This window comes from Sus scrofa, chromosome 11 (genome assembly GCF_054392235.1).
Source record: "Sus scrofa isolate SSC_HxYL_T2T_F1_AM1 chromosome 11, Sscrofa_HxYL_maternal_Yorkshire_Landrace_v2.0, whole genome shotgun sequence".
NCBI lineage: Eukaryota > Metazoa > Chordata > Mammalia > Artiodactyla > Suidae > Sus > Sus scrofa.
Window position 1 is genome coordinate 10331208 of NC_139393.1, and position 24112 is coordinate 10355319.

At 41.8% G+C, this 24112-nt stretch overlaps 1 protein-coding gene across 23 annotated transcripts in view; it reads right to left on the minus strand.

Moving 5' to 3' along the window:
- The window catches only part of STARD13 (StAR related lipid transfer domain containing 13), a 512485-nt gene that overhangs the window by 168540 nt on the left and 319833 nt on the right, over positions 1-24112 (minus strand). For 4 of the 23 annotated variants that reach the window (XM_084981483.1, XM_084981480.1, XM_084981485.1 and 1 more), the window contains one exon: positions 20115-20223. The exons of 15 other annotated variants lie outside the window; for them this stretch is intronic. Coding sequence is in view for 4 of the 8 variants with exons in the window: in XM_084981464.1 (XP_084837590.1) it covers positions 3710-3878 (169 nt within the window). In the remaining 4 variants the exon portion in view is untranslated. Of the gene's footprint in view, positions 1-3709; positions 4037-6696; positions 7069-20114; positions 20224-24112 lie in introns of those variants that run through there. 4 more of the 23 variants (XM_084981464.1, XM_084981463.1, XM_084981470.1 and 1 more) reach the window with 3 other exon arrangements.

Consider the following 24112-nt stretch of genomic DNA (forward strand, 5'->3'; position numbering starts at 1 on the left):
GATCACAGAATCCTAGAATTTTAGAGATGATAAGAATATCACATTTACTTAATGCAAACTCTTTATTTTATGGAAGAAAAGAAAGCCCAGAGAAGTTGTGACTTGCTCCAGATCACAAAATTAGCATCAGAAGTAGAACTAAAATCTGGTACCTACTTTACCATTTCCTTGACCAGACAGAAAAATTCCAAGCCACTGATTTATTCTACATTAGACAGCTACTCTGTTTCCTTTTTAGCTTCTGTTACTTTCGTGTTCAGCTTCCCTGCTTTACACACCCTTGTCCAAGGAGTTAGTGACTCAACTGCAGGGAGACCTTGAGAACCAGAATGAGCAATCATAGTCTGACCATCTTATTTTCTCATCAGAAAATGAAGGCCCAGTGAAGTCCCAAAACTTGCCACAGTAAAAGGAGAGTGTCTGAAGAGAGCCTGCATCGCTGTCTCTCTCTTCCCCTTCCCCCCAATAATTCAGTGGACTTTATTGGAATCTGGTCCATATTATGCATGTTTAAAGCATTCAAAATATTTTTTAAAAGTTAATAGCAGGATCAGTTCTTTCACAAAGCAATCCCATTTGTGCATCTGCTTAAATTTGGATTTTCCAAATAATTTGTGTGCGTGCACATGCAGCTATCTAATGACACAAGATCCCAGTTCTCCCTTTCGGCAGCCTCACATGCTTTTCCTCCACTTCCTCGGCATCCTCCCTCCCGTCCATCCCAATTGCCTGCCTGTGAGGGACATAAGGACCCTTATTATTCCCATTCTCTCTTCCTACAACAATTTCCCCATTGATTCAGCAAGACTGTGGGGTGAGGATTATGGGCAGTATGACTTGTGTGATAAGCTTTCACTCTGCAAAACAGCATTCTATTTTACATAGCTCTTCTCTTTTTAACTGTACTTAAAACTCCAGAACTAAAAAGATGGCTAGAGAAATGATGCAAGTATATTTTGGAGCATACCCTAAGATGAGCAAGTTTAGATTCATCCTGAGTTTGAGCAACTAATTCTGATCCTATGCATCATCAAAGATGCCTTTATTTCTCCTCCTTGTTTTTCCTTCCCATGAGTGGATCTGCTGTTGAATCATGTCCATGTCATTCAGTGATTATCTCACTGTAATGAGGTCAGTGAAGAGCAACTTACACTTGTTTGCACTGTTCCCAACAGCCATGAAAGACTAAGTTTTGATGTCCCCACATTATCTTAATATAATGCTAAATCTTCCTTGAGAGATGTATGGCAGAGTAATGCAAACAGTTTTACAGATGTGGTTGTTATTTTAAGATACCGATATGTGAACTACCAAAAATAATAGTGTTATTAATTTAATATGCACTTGATAAGTTTTAATTGAATGCTTATAGGCCATTAGTAAAATAATCTGACATTGTGTATTACTGGGTACTAACTCTTCAAGGGCTAAGGTAAACCACACAGCACTTTACTTTCAAAAAAGAAATAAGACCAGATTGAAAATCTCACAGTTAAGTGACCAGTTTAAATCTGTGATATGGTTCATTGCTATACCCTGAGTGGAAAAGACAGAGATATTACATTATTCAGAAACCAAAGGTTCAGTAGTTTAATACTCAATATAAAAACAAACCAGAAAAATGGGTATTATTGAGCACAGTCTCTAGAGATACATTCAAATACCAGCTCCTACTATGTGGCCTTGGAGAAGTTATTTGAACTCTACGTATTTCTGTTTTCACGCCTTTAAAATTGATATAATAATAGTACTCACCTGCAAGAATTTGTTTTTTGAGGATAAAATAAATGGACATATATATGCAAAGCTCTCAGAGCAGTGCACAAACTGTAAATAATCGATCAGTATCTTCTACTATTACAGTAAGCAATCTACGCATACAGTAAACCCAGTCAAATCATTTTGCTTCTGCTCTCTCAATGTCTTATGATACAATTGTATGCTATTAACAAATAATGAGTTCCTAATCACTGGACTGTTGGAATTTTTTTCAGACTTCCCTATGATGCTAATTGTCACTTCATTTTTAGGCATTCCTGAGCTTCCAAGGTTCCACTGCCCAACATCAAATAGGGAGGATGCTCAGACTTTCTAATGAGGCAACATGAAACATAGACACAGAATACACATTCGATGACCGTGCATGTGCTCCTTCATAACTGCAAGTCTTCGATGGAAAAATAATCTTCATTCCAAAAAGAACACAAGTAATTTTTAACAAAATCAACCCCTGTAAATTCACTTAAGGAGACTGTCAAAGATATTCCAAACTATCTGCATGCGCTATCTGACACCATACACTCTACACGTACGCCGAGGAACACCTACAGGGTGCAGACTATAAATCATCATCCAACGTTCCTCGAGCCCCCACGTCCATAACGATGATGGCATCTGGTCAAGCACTGTTGTCACACAGCTCTGAAACTAAAATGGAGCTGGTTTTTATTCTAAGCCTAATGTATTTTTAAATCAAGCCACAGGGAAATAATTACTTTTGTTTCTATTCAATCAAGACCTGCACACAGAGAGTTTATGGAATGACATAATATCCTTCCTGAAATCAGACTGGTATGTAGGACCAGTATCCTTCACACATATCCAGTTCCTGAACCTTTAAAAACAAATCCCAATTTCCAAGGAAACAATCTCATCAAATGCTGCTCACTAGAATACATATTGTTCCTTTTGGAAACATTACAATAAGATTTTCATGATTACGAACTCCAACTTCCCTTCTAAAATTAAATATAATCTTAAACTCATTTATTTAAGTGGAAATTTATTTTTATAATGGCTCTAGAAAATCCTGGTCATTGGTGGTTATGTATCACCGATATAATAATTTAGTTATTTAGTTAGCCTGGGAGTGGGTGGTTATAAACTTCATAAACTTATTATGTATGTGGGGGTATGCGTGGGTATATGTCTTTTTCTTAGGAAGGTTCACCTTTCTAGTTTCTACAAACGTACCCTAAGATAAGGGGCATGTTTTAAACTATTACCAGAGAATAATGAGTTTTAGTAATCCCCCCACCCCCAGAATAAAAAGGAACACCCAATAGCTTGTAATCAATTTTCCTCTCCTCTCTGCCTTATGCAGCTGATGCTCCTGTCACAAGATTTGTTTTGAAGTTAGCAGACAAGCTTATCCTTTACCAGAAAAACAGTATCAACAAATCAGTGGCAACTCCTGACGTAAACAGGCAAAGAGGCAGAGAATGTGATTCTGATTGTCAGCCCAAGGGCTTTAAGAACAGAATTTTAACTTTCTCCTGTCAGGTAAGAGTATTGTAAAGAATCTGGGCAGGGTGAAGCTAGTCCTCCGCTCCCCCCCGCCCCCCTTAAATAAACCAGTGTCTAAGTTTTAAACATGACAGGGTGTGAGGAACCTTCAGAGAAGCGCCTAAAATACACACCGAGGAAACCTGTCTCATTTATTCTGTAGACATATACGTAGTTTTGGAAATTTATGATTCGCTGTCCTGCCGTGAAGGTTTTTGTGGACTTAATGTTGAGTTATGTGGCAGCTAAGCGCTGTCACTGTTTGCTTAAAACTGCAGCCTGAAGCTACTTCTCAAAGTTAGGTGCAGCGTGGCAGAGAAACCCATACAATGTAAAGTGAAAACAGCTTTCAAAACTGCGTTAGCACGAAAGAGAGCCAACAGAAATCAGAATTAGCAACAGCCTTCCACTGCCGGCGACTCACCTTGTTGAATTTTAGTCACTAGCTGATGGCGTGCTAGAATCCGGCTCATCCTGTAAGGAGAGCGCCTCGCAGTCTGATCAAATCGCAAATACATCTCCTGGCTCTCAGGTGTCAGAGCATTTAGATAGTAGCAGCCTGAAGCTGGGGTCCTGGGTCCCTGACTGAACATCCCGGCAGATTTTCGTTTGCCACCTCAGTCTGCCCTGTGGCTGTTTCCGTCTGCCTCCAGTCTCAGTCACGGTGCAAGGCACCCAGCCCAGCAGAGCTCAACAGACCCAGCGATTTTTAAAAAGAAAAGGAGTGCCAAAAGCCACAACTCAGAATTCCAACCTCCCCTCCTGGGCCTCACGTGACCCCGCGGAGCCAATCAGAGGCGGGCAGGAGATGAGCCCGTACGCCGTCGGCTGCCGGAGCCCCGGAGAGACCTTGCTCCAGGGGCTCGGGTCCCCGACTGCGCGGGAAGCGAAGGCTCCTGCCCTGCCTCCGAAGTGACTAAGCCCCGAGAAGCTGCACTCACTGAAAGAGCTGAGGGAGAGGAGAAAGGGCAACAGAAGAAAACTAAGCCCTGGGCACAGGAAATCGTTCCAGCTGTAAACGATAGAGAAAGCACACCCGCCTTCTCCAAGGCAGCTGCAGCGAGGTACAGAGATGGGTGTGATACACGATTTAAATGAAAAACTACTTCCAATAAGCATAAACAGCTGAGGATAAATGACCACACTTCATTACAAAGAAATGGATAAAGCTTTTCCAGGGAAAAGTACACTTCCAGTCCTTTAATGCCCGGAGGAAATGCACTCCAGGCCCCTGACCTGCATGGGAAGCTGAGAGCTCTTACAGATGAAACTGGCACAGGCGAGGGCATCAACATATTTAAGTATCTTCCCCTTTAAAATCTTCTACTTCCTCAATTATTAATCAGCCAGAAGAAGAATACTCTTCAAGTGCCTATTCCATTTAAGACACTGCCGGGAATCACAGTAAAGATGCAGATTCATGCAAAGCTGCTGTGGCCAAGCTGCTTGGGATCAGTAGAGAAGTTGTGCAAAAGGGTATAATGCAGGCCTTATGTGAAAGCGGCCTCAAAAAAAGACCTAAGAACAATATTAAAGGGGAGTATTATTACTTTTGACTGGGGTGATGATGAGAGCAGGCCACACAGAGAAAGAGACATCTGGGTGGGCTTTTAAGAAATGGGTGGGATTCTGACAGGCAGGGGCTGAGGAGGGTCTGTGCCCACATATATGGACAGGGGAAACCAGAGTGTGTGTTTAAGGAAACTGCGAGTGATTCCACTTGGCCATATCCGAGTGTACATGTGGGAGTAATCAGCATTTCCCCCCTATTTTTTCTCTTTAATATTGTTTGATGTGAAGAGAAAAAAAAAAATCTATAGAAAATGTTATTGAATTCTGAGCCTGGGGCTGAAGGAATAAAGTTATTTGGAAAAGAGGCATGTGGCCAAGTTGTTCTTATATTTGGTAGATTCAAACTGAAACACAGCCGGGCCTGGAATTTAGAATCCCAATAATGAAAAACTCTCGATTGGAAGTTCAACAGGACTTAAATTAGGATCTTGATTCTTGGTGCTATGGCTAACTGTGGTCAGCCCCAACACCTGCGGAATTTCTGCACTTCTGAGAAGCAGCTCATTTCGCGTAAATATCTTACTAGGTAAATGAGCACATGAATAAAGACTCCCAGGGCTACAATGGACTCTTCTTTCTCTCTCTGTTCTTCTCCCTCTCTCTCCCTCCCTCTCTCCCTGCAATTGAGAGCCTCTTCTGATCACCATGCAAAAATAAGTAAGGGTCAGGTTTTCAAGTCAGCTCTGATGCAGGAAAGGAAAGGAAAGATGTCACTGGGTCCTGTTGTTCCTTTTCCATTTTTCATCAGCCCTTGATCATAGTTTTTCTATTCCAGAGGACCTTTTGTGCATGGTGAGAGGGATCTGAGATCTGGTGCCTCTGGATGTGCCAGAAGCATGGGCATTACTGGCAGACAGGCTTAGTACCCTACTGCAGTTTAGATGCTTGCGAGGCCCACTCCCCAAGCCCAGATCCAGCACTGGCTACCGTGTCATGCCGATGCTGATGCCAGCCATCTCATACACATGCTTTTGGCTTGATGTCCAATGATGACGACTCGCTGTTGCAAACACCTGGCAGTTATCCCTTTGCAATGGAAGAGTACAGAAGAAGAGTAGAGCGAGAAAGAAGGATGGAACTTGGGAACTTTGGATATATTCTGGGAAGCCAAGCAAAGGGAAGCAAAAGGCAGGAAATACCACACAGGTGTTTTTTAGCTGTGAATAACACTTAAAGAAAGACTGACCTTTCCCTACGCCAACCTCGAAATTCAATACTGACTTGGCTGAGTTTTAAAAATAAACGGAAAGATGCTTCCTGAGAAGCCCTGCAGTGTACCACAGGTTACTAAATGAAAATCACAATGCCCCTTTTTTTGTGCAATAGTGAACACAGGAACACGTTGAAGGACCTGAGGTGTTTTGTTCTGAAAACATTAAGATCATGCAGATGTATTCTTTGGTACATATATCAACAGATACAGATACTGTGAAGTGTAGTATTTCACAGGCGATGGCAATGAAGAAGGAAACTTGAACATAAATTGGGGGAGGGATTTGTTTAAAAGAAAGACAACTTAGAAAAAGCCCGTTTTTCCCCCCAAAATCGGTCTGAGCTTTAATAAAGGGATCTATGAAGGAGCATATGTCAACATCTCTGTCTTCCCTATGTCATGTTCAACTTGTATTTTATGGTTCAAGTAGTATCTGTAAATCCATGCAATTGCTCACCACGGCTTTGCCATTTTCTGTACTCAAAATACCATATTTAAAGCAGAAAGGTAGCATTACTTCCCCGTTAGCATCACTAATGCCTTGTTTTATGCTAATTGCTATGAAACCTGAGCCCTTTCAATGATTTTTTGAAATCATCATTTGGTCGCAGTGTTAGAAGACTTACCACTGGGTGGGCAGTTCTGGCCTGCTTGTTGCAAATATAAAATTGAGAAACTGCTGATAATCTTCCTTGGGCTGAAATGTCCTCCATGCATCTCAAGAAGAGAGCTCTTCCTTTTCACTGGTGAAGGAGGGAGGGCGCGCTGAAAACCTAAGAATGATGCTGGATTTCTTCCTTTCCAAGTCCTTCATAAATGAGGAAAATGGTTGGTACTTAGTTTTCACCTACTTTTCCTCTTTCCTAATTTGGTCAAGAACAATCTTCACTCAAGACTCTTTCAGGGATGAGATAACAGATGAATATTGAGAACGTCAACAAGTATAATTACCAGGGGAATGGAAAGGGAAGAGTGGCTAAGGACGTCAAGCACCTACTGGATGCTAAGCCTGGTGCTATTCACATTTCATGTCTTTAATTGATCTCCATGGAAACCCTTTGTGCAATCCTGTTTTGTGGAGAAGGAAATTAAGATCCCAGAGGTGAAGCAATGCCCCAGGTGATAAAGCAGCCAAGTGTAGAGCCTCTGTTGCTCTCCAAGCTGACGACACTTTAACTCTTTCTGCTATTACACAGGAGGGACAGGGAAGGAAACACTGGAACTAAAAGGGTGCTGGGGAAATTGGGTAAGGGAGAAAATTTAAGAAGAATATACTGAAAACCAACTTAATTTTATTTAGTTGTATGTGATACTGGGATGGAAATACAGGTATAGGATGACTACCTTCCTAACTTCTTATGGTAGTTGAGATCAAGGTGTCTTTTTTTTTTTTTTTTTAACCGCCACACCTGCAGCATATGGAAGTTCCCAGGACAGGGGTCGAATTCGAGTTGCAGCTGCTGGCTTACACCGTAGCCACAGCAACAACATATCCAAGCCATGTCTGTGACCTACACCGCAGTTCAAGGCAACACCGGATCCTTAACCTACTGCGGGAGGCCAGGGATTGAACCTGAAACCTCATTGATATTAGTCTGGTTCTTAACCCACTGAGCCACAACGGGAACTCCAGGATCAAGGTATCTTTAGAGGAAGATACCCAGCCCAGAGTTTTTAATTAACCCGTGAGAGCCCTCTCTGGAGTAACCCCGGACTGAGAGTTGGAGACCGAGACCCACCCCTATCCGAATGTTACAATGAAGAGGCAGCCTGACCGCCTCTTTGTTTAACAGTTCCTCTTCTGGAGGGTAGATGGTTTGTCCTCTGCTTTCTGCTCATCTTTAAGGCTAACTTTGCATATTGTATGGCCTTTCCCTGGCATTTCTTCCCAATGCAAACACTCCAAATACAGTCAAAACTCTGAAACTTGACCTCTAAACAAAACTTTTGGTATTTAAAAATTTTAAGACTTTTGATAGATGATCCCTGCTTAGTGCTCAATGGAATTTTGTGTACACATGGCAGAAAGCAAGGAGCGCTTTTACAGAAGCCAGAAATGGCTCACTGTGCTTTCATCTGTCTTCTGTTCCTTCTACTCCTTCACACACATTCCAGCCTCCTCATCAGCCGTTTCAGAGGGAGCCAAGGTAGTTGTGCCAAGTAGGAAAATGTTTGAGATACAAGTGGTCGGTGGAAAAAAAAACAGACCTGATCTGCAGGGCTGCTTTTGAAATTACTTGAATCCAAAGGTTGTGGGTTAATGTCAAAGCCTTCCTTTGGGCTCTGAAGCTCATTTTGAGGCTTTCCACCCGTTGATTTGTAACGTATGTGCCCAGTTCTTTGTCAGTAAGCCTTCTCGATACGCATACACCACATGCCCAATGACCAAGGCGGGCAAGCCAGGGATCTGATCATCTGCAGCCAGGACCAGGACCCTCCTTGGAAGGTTTCACAGTGGATTCTCTTTGGATTCATTGTTCCCACTCCCATTTGGAGTGAGTCCAGATCCTACTATAAAGACTTGTGGGTGGTAAGATTTCCCTGATTTTGTCTCTCATCCTCCTTACTCTCTTTAGTTAATGTCACCTCTGCAGGCCTCCCGGAGCACATTTTCTGCCCCCATTCCATCCTCTAGGGATCAACATCAGCTCCAGTTCATGTGGCCAGCAATCTGGTCTGACTTGTCCTGGGCTCATTGCCTACACCCACGCATGGCAGCCAAACCAAAATTCTTTCAGTTTTATAAGTTGTTTCAAAAATCTGGAACTGTGATTTCCTACTCTTTCACCCTGTCAAAACCTATTGCCTTCAGAAACATTTTTATGACTAATGCAAAAACTTTAGTAGTAACAGTCATGTTAATACCTGTAAACAGTGGTTATGTGGCACATTGATTAGACTAGCTTGTTACATGACCACATGGAATCCATTTGCTCACTGCAACTATTATGGGCATAAAGTTTTTACACCTTGGATTTTGAAAGGATATTAAACATCTTCTAATTGAACCACTCAACTACAAGTCACAGACCAATTAATGAAAACAGACAACATAGTTGAAGTATGCTATTCTCTGGGACCTTTTAAAATGTGCATTGAATTGTATCATTTCCCCGTTTCAAATGCCTCAAAAGTTTTCTACTGCATCTGGAAAAAATACCGACTTCTTACTTGGCCTACAAGGTCCTGCATGATCTATTCCTAGCCTACCGTTTCTACCTCATCAGTCTCCTCACTAGCCCTCTCTAGACTTGGCTGCTTCTGAGTCTTCTTTCTATACCTTCTACTCATTGGCTGGAATGCTCTTCATGGAGCCCTTCCCATCCCTGGCTCCTTCTCAGCTTTCAAGTATCAGCTCAACTGATACAGTTTCAGGTGGGCCATCCTGTTCCCTTTACCTAAGCAGAAGTAGAACCCAGTATGTTGGCTTTCAAGTATCAGCTCAACTGATACAGTTTCAGGTGGGCCATCCTGTTCTCTTTACCTAAGCAGAAGTAGAACCCAGTATGTTGGCTCTATAGAACTTTCTAAATTTGTAATTACTTATTTATTTGCTTGTTGACCTCTGGGTTGCCTTTTCTTACCAGTAGATTGTTGTGTCTGGACTGTGTTTACATCATGCACATTCTAGCTCACTCAAGGCCTGGCACATAGTAGGAAATCAGTAACGACTAGCTGAATAAATGATTTGAGTTAAAAATTGAATACACGGAGAGATTTTTTTTCCAAGGAGAGATTTTGCAATGTCTAGAGGAACAAATGCATATTTGGGGGGCAATCATAAATATGATTGTTGCTGCAAAGCTTGGATTGGGTTAAGGACTGGATAGCAGATAACTCAAGGTTTTCTCCTATGATGAATCCTTTGCGAAGTTCTTTATTAATGCGCCACATTATCTGTTTTGTAAATGTTTGAGATTGCCCAATGAAAGGCATACCATTATTAAGATGGTACGCTGAACCAGAAGGCTGATGACTGAGACCACTGAAATAACATCCTGTTACCTCACTACTGGCCAATCAGAAGAATATCATAAGCAGACCAGGCACCCTACAACCCTCACTTCTAATATTACCTTTAAAACCCCTTCCCTGGAAGTACCTCCTGTGGCACAGTGGAAATGAATCCGACTAGTATGCATGAGGATGTGGGTTCAATCCTTCGCCTCGCTCAGTGGGTTGGGGATCTGGCATTGCCGTGAGCTGTGGTGTGGGTTGCAGATGCAGCTTGGATCCCACATTTCTGTGGCTGTGGTGTAGGTTGGCAGCTGTAGCTCTGATGGGACCCCTAGCCCGGGAACTTCCATATCCTGTGGGTGCGGCCCTAAAAAAGCAAAAAATAAAATAATAAAAACCCTTCCCTGGAGTTCCCACTGTGTTCAACAAGATCTTGGGCATCTCCGCAGCATCTGGATGAAGTTTCCATCTATCCCTGCCCCAGCACAGTGGGTTATGGGATCCTCCATTTCCATAGCTGTGCAGCTATAGCTGGGATCTGATCTCTGGCCTCGCCTTGCAACCAAAAAAGGGCCCAAAAAGCCTTTCCCTGGGAGTTCCCTTTGTGGCTCATTGGTTAACAACCCAACTAGGATCCATGAGGATGTAGGTTCAATCCCTAGCCTTGCTCAGTAGGTTAAGTATCCGATGTTGTCATGAGCTGTGTGTAGGTCACAGATGCAGCTCTGACCCCCTGTTGCTGTGGCTCCGCTTCAACTCTTAGCCTGCAAACTTCTAAAGCCTTTCCCTGAAAGCCATCAAGGAGTTTGGGTATTTTCAGCTTAGTATTCTAACCATATGCTAGTATATTTCTCCTCTTTATTCTTAATATAAGACCATCAATCTATGCTTTAAAGGATGGAAAGTGGTGCAAGAAGCAGCAATGGCACTAGAACACATTCCATAACAGAGAGAAGCACTAAGAATTTGAGAAGGTAGCGAAGCTCTCTAGAGCCTGAGACGTTGGTATCCGTGGAACTTGGGGTGATTGGGAAGACATTTCAGGGCTTTCGACCGGGCAACAAAAGGAGGTTCCTCTTTTAGGTTGAGAAGAATGATTTAACCAAAGGTGCTTCTGATGCAGTTAAAATATGGTTTTGGCTGGTATCTTGTTTGTCATAAACAGAGACAAAGCCACTAATTAACTATGTTATAGCTTCTTTCATCCTTCCTTAGTAAAATATTTCTCATGTATAGTTCATGCTGGGCACAGTGTCAGGCACCAAAGGTACCAAGATGAATAAGGCACTGCCCCTCTTCTCAAGAGTTTGACTTATAAGGCAGAACTTGAGGGCAGCTACAATTATGGGTCTGTCTTACAGGGCTCTGACAGAGGTGAGTAGAGGGTACCTGTGGGAGCAGAGAAGGGACAAGTACCTTGTAACAAGAGCAGACTCACAGCAGAAAAAGTAGTGCTGAGGCTGGCAAGATGGTGAGCTGGGTGGGAAGGAGGGAAAGACGGTATCAGGGTAAAATGCCCATGGAGAGAAAAAAAATGCATACCTGTGTTCCTATGCTAGAACCCCTTCTTCAATTATTGACAGATTAGTATTCAAATTGCGACATCATAAAGACCTGTCAGACGCAAGTTGGAAGGACAGAACTTTCCATCAATACTCCTTTTGATTCATTTCCACCAAAGCTCTCAAGTTGGGGGATACCTCTCAGCTGTGGCTATTTCATGGCGCTAACAGTCCTTTTAGAATAAGGACTGTGGTGCATAATGGTAAAGAACTAGGAGGCAAACTGAATTCAGATGTTATAGGCTTGGGCAGAAGCAAGAGGACCGTGCCAGAAAGGCAGCAACAGCATGCGTGCGCAGTCCTGAATCTACCCATCAAGTGGTACTCTGGCTTTGGGAAACAAGCTATCTTTGTCTCATCTATCAGAACTGGTACAATTCTAATTTAAAAGGCAAAGCAGGTTTCAAAACCTAAATCAATAGAAGCTTCCTGGCTGGTGCTCCTTTGAATTAAGGGAAAATGGGGATACTGCCTGGCTGTTATTCCTGTTTTGTAGAGACTTTTTGAGGGAGTTCTTTTCTGTTCGAGAATATATGCATGTGCAGAAATATATAGAGGCTGTCCTGAGATTTCTCATGTTATTACTTCTCCAGAGCTTGATGTTTATCAAAGCTCGCAGTGGCCTCTGGCCAAACTCCGAGAGCACATCATAATCATACTGTGTCTTATGACACAGACCTGTTTAAACAGACTGAGTACAACAGAGATAGCTGGGCGTGGTTACCTTCCCCTTTGCCGCCCCACCAAGATGACTCAACACTAATCAATCACAGGAAAATACTTACTAAGCACCAAAAATGTGTTTGCTCCACAGAAGGATAGAACATACCAAAAGCTACTCGCAATCTTTGATGAAGTTAAAATACACTCTTTCATTCCCAGATCTGGGGGTCTCCAAGTTTTCACCTCCCCACCAACAAGCAAAATCCCCTTAAGTAATATAGTGGTGACACAAGGAAACACTCAGATAAAGTGGTCTATCTACTTTTAATCCAATTATCTCCTTAAAATTTATTCAGAAGAGGTATTTTTATTAGTGGACTTAAAATTCTAATACAGCGGGATCAAGATGGTGGAGGAGTAAGATGTGGTGCTCACCTTCTCCCACAAACACATCAAAAAAACCCCAACAAAAACTACATATAGAATGATTCACACAGAATATCTACTGAACACTGGCAGAAGACCTTAAACCTCCAAAGAGGGCAATAAATTGTCCATATAACTGGGTAGAACCAAAGGAATAAAAAGAGAGAGAGAGAAAAAAGGAATTAGGACTGGCAGTCCTGAGAGGGAGCTGTGACAGCGGAAAGGAACCCACACCCTGGGAAGCCACCTAACTGACGGGGAGATCAGCTGAGACAGAGGGACCTCAAAGCCTCAGAGAAAAGTGCAGCAGCTGGACTGAGGGCAAAGCACAGAGAGAGCTGCACAGGCCATGGGTACCACCTCCCAGGACACCAGAGCCTGAGATGCTCAGCAGGGAGCTGGGCACTGAGACTCAGGCTCCAGAGGTCAGTTCTGAGGAGAGGACTTGGGTTGGCTGTGTGGAGACAGACTGAGGGGCTAGGGAGCTGAGTGCCATAGCTAAGAGAACCCAGGAGGCGGTCTGGGGCTATAGCAGAAGCAAGGCACCATTGCTGGGGAGGGCAAGAGAAGGAGAGGCGGACCGCCATGGGAATATATTTCTTTGTGCACATACGGACTCTCAGAGGGTGGGACCTAATAAAACTTATAAGCTTTTGCACAGCAAAGGAATCTATATATATATAAAAAACTATCTATGGAATGTGAGAAAATAGTTTCAAATGATGCGACCAAAAAGGGTTTCATCTCCAAAATATACAAACAACTCATACAACGCTACAGCAAAAAAAAAAACCCAAACAACCCTATTAAAAAATGGGCAGAAGACCTGAATAGACATTTTTCTCCAAAAAAGACATGGGTGGCCAACAAGCACATGAAAAAATGCTCAACATCACCATTTATTAGAGAAATGCAAATCAAAACTGTAATGAGGTACCACTTCACACCAGTCAGAATGGCCATCAATTAGTAAGTCTACAAATAACAAATGCTGGAGAGGGTGAGGAGAAAATGTTGGAAAATTCTGAGAGGGTGTAGAGAATATTCGCTCCTACACTGTTAGTGGGAATGTAAAATGGTACAACCACTATGGAAAACAGTATGGAGGTTCCTCAGAAAACTAAATATAGAACTACCATATGATCCAGCAATCCCTCTCTTGGGCATATATCTGGACAAAACTTTCCTTGAAAAAGATACATGCACCCTTATGTTCATTGCAGCACTATTCACAATACCCAAGACATGGAAATAACCTAAATGTCTATCAACAGATGAAAGGAATAAGAAGATATGGTGGAATACCACTCAACCATAAAAAAGAACAAAATGCTATTTGCAGCAACATGGATGGAACTAGAGATTCTCATACTAAGTGAAGTAAATCAGAAAGGGAAAGACAAATACCATATTTATACTGTATCTGGAATCTAATACATGGAACAAAAGAACCTATCTACAGAAAAGAAACTCATGGGCATGCAGAACAGACTTGTGGTTGGCAAGGCGGAGGGGGAGGGAGTGGGATGGACCGGGAGTTTGGGGTTAGTAGATAGGAACTGTGGTGTCTGGAGTGCATAAACAATGAGATCCTGTTGTATAACACAGGGAACTATGTCCAAACACTTGTGATGGAATATGATGGAGGATAATGTGAGAAAAAGAATGCACGTATATGTATAACTGGGTCACTTTGCTGCACAGCAGAAATTGACAGAACATTGTAAATCAACTTTAATAAAAACATTAAAAAAATAACATCAGAAGAAAAATTACAGATAAAACCGTCGGCGGCTGCCCCTCCACATCTCTTCCCTCCTTATAATGAGGGGGTTCAGTGTTAGGACCTCAAAACACCTTCTAAAAGTCTCACACTCGCCACTAAAGTTGGCACCATTCCATGGCAGAGACTCAACCAGTAATTGCCATCGATTTCAACGACAAGACAGAGAAGAGGAACAAGAGCTGTTACTCACCTCCCGGAGGCTAGGACCTCATGCAGCCCGTGGGTTCCTCATGCAAAGGAAACCTCCAGTAAGAGAAAGTCTTCTGCCAGCCCGCACTCTGTGATTGGCCCTCGGGACCCTGGGTGGGGGCAGGACTTCCGGCCCAGGGCGGAAACGACCTACAGGCACCGTAATTATGCATGGGTGGTTCTCAATCTTTCAAATAAGACTCCCGTTGACCCAGGCCCTGTCCTTGATGATCCTGATTGAATGGGTCTGGGGGAGGCTGTGGGGAGCCAAGAACCTGCAACAGCTCCCCAGGTGATTCAAATGTGAAACCTCCCGGCCGGATCATCTCGGTCAGGTTTTTCAAGCTGGGGACTAGCAACATTTTGAGATGGATGGTTCCTGGTTGCCGGGGTGGGGCTTTCCTGTGCACCGTGGGATGTTTCTCTACCCACTAGAAACCAGTGGCACCATCCAGTTGTGACAACCAAAAAGGTCTCCAAACATTGTCAATGTCCCCTGGAGGACAAAAATCGCCCTTGGTTAAGAACCACTGACATAGTTGCAATTAGGTGCCTCCTCCCAGCATGCCAGTTATATAGAAATGCATCCATATTCTATGTTAAATAAAATGTATATATCCCCAAAATTTAAAAAATCAAAAAGAAATTAATAAAGACTATTCTTTTCTGAGCGCGTAGGAAGAGAAAGTGATTTTAAAGTTAAAAAGCAAAAGAAAACAAACTCGGCCCATACTTTCTCAAATCTGGACCCAGAAAGTCCCTTGGGTCCTGCGGTTGGAGCTGGGAAGTCATTCTGTGGTTCCCTTGAATCTTGCACTGAGGCAACTCCTCCATACTTTACTTTTATCATCCTGCTCTTAGTAATTAGGAGAGTGGACTCGAGCATTTGGAATCAATTTTATTCAATAACTATTTTTTCAACTCCTGTTCTGTGCCAGGCAATGTTCTTAGTGCTGGGAATGCCTCAATGATTAAGACAGAAGATGATCTCTGTCTTAAAAATGCTTATGTTGTAACCAACTAATATAATAGCATGGGTGTATTTATTTGTCATCTGTGAGCCACCAAACACTGCGGCCGTTTGCAAAATTTTGTGCGTATTTTTACTTTTTTAGAACATAGGTCTTTAGATTTCATCAGATTTTCAAAAGATGCTGTAGCTATCAAACATTTTTTTTAAGTGGCTCTAAAGTATAGTTCTAGAACACATGGAACCGTGGCTTTGGACTCAAGTCCACTTGTATTCTAAATCAAGCTCTGCTATTTATTTAACACATGGGCTTAGACCAATTAAAAAATAGCTCACTTTTCTGCATCTCAGTTTTATCATCTATAAAACTGAGGTTAGGCCTCATAAGGCTCCTGTGAGGGTCCAATTAGATTATGGAGAGGAAATACTGGGCACACGGGGACATTAGCACTCCCCTCCTCTGCTCCCATCTTACAGGCTTTAACCTGAAATATGACTGAGAAATTTGAAACAGGTTCCAAGTACAAAGACAGAATGGGTTGCCTTTGACAGCTAGAAGGTCCTCATCTAATTCTCAAAATAACCCTATGAAGTAGTCAGTATTTTTTCCTAATTTTACAGATGAAGAAACTAACCATTGACTTTGCTGCCTCCTGACTCTTCTAGCTCCAGCTTTACACATTTTCAAGTTCACAGAGTTCTAAAGTATAGTTCTGATAGATTATTTATAAACATCAAGAGGTCCTCCAGTGATAAGAGGATAAAATCCAAATTCTCCAGTCTGGCATTAAAGGCCTGTCGTGGTGGACTCCCTTCTTCTTGCCTGAAGAAGCCTGGAAAATTTTCATGTTTGGAAGGGAGGCGATTCTACCTCTGTCCCCACAGCCTGTGATGCTCCCTTCTTTGTTCCTTCAGTTCCTACCCACTCTTTTTTTTTTTTTTTTTTTCCTTTTTGGCCATGCCTCTGCCATGTGGAAGTTCCCAAACCAGGGATCAACCCATGCCACAACAGTGACCTGAGCCACGGCAGTGACGATACTGGATCCTGAACAACTAGGCCACCAGGGAACTCCCCCTACTCATTTTTCAAGACCTGACTCAACAGCCCTCTTCTTAGGGAAGTCTTTATAGGCCATTCTTGCACACATGGCTTCCTCTCACCTCTGCATTACCATGAAACTTACTTCTGAAATCGTCACTGGATACTTCAACTAGAGTTGCTTTTTTTATCCCTTATTGCCCTTATATAAAAAACTTCTTGATATCCATGATATGCCATTCATATCTTTGAGCTTTCCTCTTTCCAGGCTTAGGTCTTCCTCAGAGAGGCAGTGTGGTGTAGTAGAAAGAGCAAAGCTTGGGAGCCAGTAAGACTTAGGTTTGAATCTTGACTACTCTTATTGGTTAGGTGGCCCTAGACTTCACCTGCATCTCTCTTAGACTTAGTGTTCATATTTTCAAAATAAAGCGTAAAGATACATACTTTGCATTATACAGTCTATACTATGTCATTGGACATAATAGGGTTCAAGAAATTATTATTAGAATTTATGATAGACAGATGAAGCAATAACTGCCGGCCAGATTCCTAAAGGAGTCTAAAGTCACATAAGGCCTATTATATATTTATATAGAGAGGCATATTTAAATATACACCGATATTTAAATACCACCATGGTAGGAGCCTTGTCAGGGCCATATGAAGGGAAAGAGTATACCACATGCCAAAGATATCCAGGGAGAATTATTTCTATGCATTGACGTGGTTATAGCGCAGAGCAGTGGGCACATTCATCGCAAAGGGCTTTCAGAAGCCTTTTGTAGTTAAACCATCATTCCAGGTTATTTCATGTAGGAAACTGTACCTGGGATCCCACAGCTGCAGGAAGCCTCAAAAGATTTCTAATCCTGTGATGCTTGAAGTGGGGTCAAAAACAGCAGTGTGGGGATCACCGGGGAGCTTTTTGGAACTGCAGAATCTCGGGCCCTGTCTCAGATGTACCAAATCAGAATCTGCATTTTAATAATAGTTGCAGGTGGTCAATGGCACATTAAAACTTGAGAGGCACTGTTCTCCTGTAAGCCCCTCTCTTCATCAACAAGGAGGATGAATTTGTGGACTTTCCCAAGTTGTGAAATCTGCCAGCTGCCGACACAGGCGTGGGCCGAAAGCACTTAATTTTGAGGTTTTGAGCTCGCTGCGGAGACACAGATGTCTTACATGGTTAGGTACATATTTTAGGCATATTTTAAATATGATTTATCACTAAAAGTAAAAATCATTTTTCTTAAAGACTTTATTGGTTTAAATGGGCTTGAGTTCTAAAAAAGAGGTAAAGTCTTTTATTGATACCAAAACTGTTTAGTTGTTTATAGGAATGTGTTTTAGTATTTAACATTAATTTCATATGATTAAATTCTGAAATCCTTCCCCTTTAAACCTTAAAAATCATTTACCAACATTCCGTGTGATTAAAAAATAATCACCTTAAAAATAACTAACTTTCCCTGAAGACATAAAGATAAGAATTCTGTGTAATTTTTAAACTACAGATCTCTGAATCAAGGAATTCTGTAAATTCTTTGAAGTAGAGTTAAAAAAAAAACAAAAAAAAAAACGGTAGAAGTCAGTGCTCTCCTGGGCATCTACACCTGTTGAAACTCTACTGTCTCTTCAAGATCTGCCCAAAATATTATTAAAATGTATAGATTTTATTTATAAAAATTCTTCACAACAGGACATCATCCTGACTACAAGTGAGCTCCCCAAGACATTTTGCGTTATTTCTCTTTGACTGTGTTTCTATCATAGATATTTGTTTACTTTTCAAATTTTCTCTGCAAAGACTTAAAAGGAAACATTTAAAGCTTCATTAGGGAGTTCCCTTGTGGCTCAGCGGATTAAAGCACTTGCCATTGTCACTGCTATGGCGTGGGTCGCTGCTGTGGCTCAGGTTCAATCCCTGGCCCGGGAACTTTGGCATGTCTGTAGACCTTTCCAACATGGGGGAGACAAGTATCAACAATTAAGGTAACTCTAGTGAGTATTATGAGCTATTAAAGTACAGGATGCTATGGAAATAAGCAAGCAGGCCTTGTCACCCATGAGCACTTTTTGGGGGGGAGGGCTTCAGATCCAGTTTAAAGGTTGGCATATATTCTCTCCATCTGTATTTTAGCAGTAGACCCTGTATCTTCTACAGCCTGAGACAGGGATTAGGGTTTCACATGTTATGTTAATCTTTCTGTGCTTATACTGTATCTATCACCTCTCTCTTTTTGGGAAGCAAAATGTGAATCTTCTTGGTCGTGAGCTGTCACATTTTTAAACATTTATAATCGAATGTTTAAAATAGTTTCTGGCAAAAGAGCAATTGTGGTGTTTCCTTATTGGTCAGTTTTATCAAAGGGATCGTTCTTTACAGAAGTTTCTGGGCAGATTTCCATTGTTTCATTCGACATTGGATTTCTTGGCCCTCAATACAAAGAGACTATATTTGGAAGGACAAAAGTCCTGCTCCACATGGAACTTTATAGTAGCAGTTGCTTCAGGAGATCTGGCAAAACCCACTCTATTGAGAGTCTCTGGAGGGAGAACAATAAATCACAGCCTTCTCCTCCTACGATGATGGTCACTGTTGTCTCTAGAATTAGTCCATTTCCCAATTAACTGTTGCTTATTTCTTCCTTTGATTATTCTAACTAAAATGTTCCTGGATATATAAGTGAAACACAGCACATGGAGAAAATAGAGCAGGAGTAGACATGCCTGGAATGGATGCGAGAATAGAGCCTACAGTTCCTTTCTTTTTTTTTAATGTTGGAAAAATTGTCAACATCCATATCTGCATTTCTTAAAGGAACCAAACTTGGACCCTATAACTGATCTGTTTACTTATTTTTTTTTTTCAAATTGTCAATCAAACGCCTTGGTGAAACATGATTTGTCGGGTAAGATTACCATTTTCCTCCCACATGGTGCCTGATGGTTGCCCACAGTCAGTGGGCTGTGAACCTCCTCTGTGCTCTGAGGTCAGCAAGACCACCAAGGATCTGATGTTGGTTGCTTTGCCAAGTTCTTTCACCAAGCGCTTAATTCTATGATTCTCTAACAAGCACAGCTTTCTGCAGACTTAATACTGACCCAGACAGCAATGTAGATTTAATGGGAACCACTGGTTGTATACTGGGCAGAGGGCTGAATGTCAAGAATTCTGTCTGGGCCTTTCTGATGTAGAAGAGCCTACATTACAGTGAGTTCAGGCCCTGCCTCCTCCATGAAACCTTCTCTGAATTCTGAAGGAGTCCCAAGTGACATTAGACAGCTGTAGGTTCAGGTGAGGCATCAGGGGTCTGAAGGAAGGGAAGGTGGCGTCTTCACAACAGAGGCAATAGTGAGAACTGGACTCGGGGGTCAGCTGTCTGCAGGGAGACACCTGACCGAACAAAAGCCGGGCCGAGGAGAGAAGGTGGTGCAATGTCTACACTTACAAAACACAGGCAGACACGGTGAGGCAAAGGGTGGGCTCCGAGGAGAGGAGGTCAGGAGAGAACAGTCACGTCCAACTGTCACTTCATTCAAAACCACTCAACACCGATCCTAAAAAGATACGATAATGGGAAACAATTGTCCTGGGATTAGGATTTCCTATTTCTACTCAGGCCATCTGTCAGTTCCTTTAAAATTTGCAGTTTTTCATAGTGTGCAATAAGAGCAGAAAAGACAGTCATAAGGAAGAATTTGCTATTCTAAATTGGGATTAGGCAGTTCCCATCATGGCTCAGTGGTTAACGAATCCAACTAGGAACCATGAGGTTGCGGGTTCGATCCCTGGCCTCGCTCAGCGGGTTAAGGATCCAGCGTTGCCGTGAGCTGTGGTGCAGGTTGCAGACGTGGCTCGGATCCCGCGTTGCTGTGGCTCTGGCGTAGGCCGGTGGCTACAGCTCCGATTCAACCCCTAGCCTGGGAACCTCCATATGCCGAGGGTGTGGCCCTAGAAAAGACAAAAAGACAAAAAATAAATAAATAAAATAAAATAAACTGGGATTAGATGAGATGGGAAGAGTCTCTTTTGAGTAAAAGGTTTCCCTTGGGGGGTGGTTTGAGGACGGGGACAATACCTGCTCTTAAGCCCTGACCAACCTATTCTTAATTTTCACGTTATTCTTTTACACAGCATCACCGTTCTAGTAATTGGCAAGTATTATACATGATCTACCTCAGATTCATTTTTTAGAACCTTCACGTAGAGTCTCCACTGACATTATGCTCTGCTGAGGGGAAGGAAGAGGACGTATGTGCACAAATAACACAGACTTGTAAAGGTCTTTGACTTCCTAGTCTTTGGACAGTCGGGAATACAGCAAGACAGAGCACGGAGCCATCTCTGCTCTTTTCAACCGCGAGTCTAGATGGCAGCAGGCAGCTGTCACTCACTTGGTTCTCTGGAGAGCATGCTGTTCAGCTCCACCCCCTTCCCACAGCCCCACAGCCCCCCAGCCCCCCAGCCCCCCACCCCGTGTGCCAACCCAACCCACGCTGGATGCTGGCGGTTCTTCCTGGTATGAATCAGTTCAAGAGAAGAGTACATGAAAGGAAATCATTATAGGGCTGCAAAAGGGAAATATATTTTTTTAAATATCTTCCTAGGATTACAATAGAATGCTTTGCACCCTCTAGCCTTCTCCTCTGTAAGTGAAAGTTATACATCTCTAGGCTATAATTGAGTACATCTGCACAGACTGATAAATAGCAGTAATTACATCATTGCAGACAATCTAGGAGGCCAGGTTAATAAAATTCTGCCAACTCTCTTGTGATATTAAATTTGCATTGCAGGTTCTTCTTTCACATTCATAAAGAAGAATAAACCAAATGAATGTGAGCATTCATAAAATGTTATTAATATTCTAAACTCTTCAAAAATAGGATGCTTTCTTATTTCGCCCTGAATAAAATTCAAAATATTAGAGATCATCTTTCAGCTTCTACTCATTGTGCACAATACTTCTAGAGGCAGCAGAATGCAATAGAAAGTATCGGAATTTAGCAAAGCTCTGAGTTCAAATTCCAACTAAATGACTTCATTAGCTGGGCTCTTGGGAGGCCTCTTTAGCCTCCCTGAACTTTTGTTTCCTTATTTGTAAAACAGACATAGGATATAGCGACCTCATAGCATGACTTTGAGGATAAAATACCATACAGTGCTTTGTAAACTGTAAATTTTAATTTATAGTATTATTTATATTTCATCACATCACATCTGAAGTTATTCATTTCTTTACTCATTTAGTCAAAAGAATGTAGTGGACTCCTTTTAGGCTCTGGGGATACAAACATGAATTAATATAGGGATAGAGGCTCAAGAGAAGAAGGTGGGCTCAGAGAGCAGGCAGCCACGGTAGGGAATGCAGCCAAAGGCGGTCGCAGTATAGGTAGAAAGCAACTTAATAAGTAAGGGATACTGTTTATACTCTGCTTTCCTTGCATGTGGGTTATCTTATGAAGTTCTATGTAAAAGGCAAGAAGATGGTGTGATTTTTTTTTTTGCAATCACTGAAGAACACAATGCCGTCACTGTGAGAAAAAAGAATTTTCAGGATTTGTCCACTATTGAATGTACAGTTCCTCTCAGAGCAAATGATTATTGGTTTTCTTTAGAAAGTTGTGCTTGGAGCATTGTATCAGACGTCCATGTTCTGTCTTATGAAATACACATAAGAGCCACAATAATATCGAACCAATAAAAGATTTTTTACTGTTTATCTTACAGTTTCCTTTGACAATAAACATCTGATGTTCCATAATTTAAGTCCATGCATTTATTAAAGAGAATCACCCATTCTGCCCTAAGGAGAAAATGCTATATTCCTTTTTTCCTTTTTCCTTTTCTCTGTGTGGCAATCATAGGTTCTAGATGCCACCTAGCTGGGGAAAATAGTCTTTCAAGTTGGAATTCCCTTGTCAGGGGTCCTTCCTCCCTAAATTTCTACCTTGAGAAATGCATCGTGCCTTTCCTACTCCTTTCCTCGTTTCCAGTCCCTTCTCTTCACCGCACCCTATCCTCTCATTTTCTATGATTCTACACTTTAGCATCTGTGCTTGACTCAGGGCGCATGTAAAAGTCGAGAGATGGCATCGTTAAAACAAGAAGAAAATGAGAACTCTGTCCATTTCAATGTTTTTGGCACGCATATGTTACTCTTTTTGCTATGAAGACTTGTTCCTTTCAAATGAGTCAGTTTAGATGGCAATGTTAATTTATTTGAGTAGACATGTGGTGACATAGCTTTCCTCTGCAAATCAAAACAAACAAAAACTCTGCTAGGTAAGTATGTAAATTACTGGATTCAGAGACTTAATTGGTTAAGAGACATTGTTTACACTATGCTTTTGGGATTTTATTTTGGAACATCTCATTCAGATCAAAGGAACAACAACATTCCATGAAGTATGATCCATTCGTTAAGTCTTGTCTTTTTATTTATTTTTTAAGCACCTGATTCTATAGAAGCTGATAGGATGGATGGCCACTAATGGCCATGAGTATTTAGTAGGAAAGTTAACTTTTTTTCCTTCTTCTTTTTAAGGCTGCACCTGCAGCATATGGAAGTCCCCAGTCAAGGGGTTGAATTGGAGCTACAGTAGCCAGCATATGCCACAGTCACAGCAACACCTGATCTGAGCGGCATCTGAGTGAGGCCAGGGATCAAATCTGCATCTTCAGAGACACTCTGTAGGGTTCTCAAACTGCTGAGCCACAGCAGAACTCCTAGAAGTCTTTTCTTAGGTAACACATTCTCAGTTCTCCCTTAGCCAAATATAGCAAGTTCTGAAGTATTTACATCTTAGTTAGTAGAACAAGTTCTGAACCCCAAACCATAATTCCTTTTAATTGCCTAGTAAAACGGCTATCCTTGATGTTGAATATTTTCAAAATACTGTAGATTATCTAGGAACATGAATAAGTAAGAATTGTATCAGCATCTAGTAAAGATAAGTATAATTTAAAATGTTATTGTTGGGAAGATTTCTTTTAATATTTATCATAAGTTCATTCCCTAGATATCTGGATTTTTTTAGATAAACAGGGCATTTAGAATAAGGAATCCGCTACCCAAGGGGGAAATTTCACTGCCATGTAACATGAATAAGTGCTTACTTTATTAACCAACATTCATATGAATCCGACAGGCAGAAGCCACCAACCCCACTGATTATTTTCACTTGTATGTCCTTCAGACATCCTGATTTGGAGTCAGTAATCTTAGACCCTTTGTTTCCAACCTGCTAGGGCTTCATATCTAGATGTCCTTGTGCATGCTGCTCATCCCTGCCCAGAGCGTCCTTCCCTCCTCATCCTCTGATAAATTTCTACTTATTCTTAAAAACGCATCCTGAGAGTCACTATTCTGAAGAACATTTTACAACCTACTCATTCCAACTCTTTCTTTCTTTCTTCTTCTCTTTTTTTTTTTTTTTTTTTTTT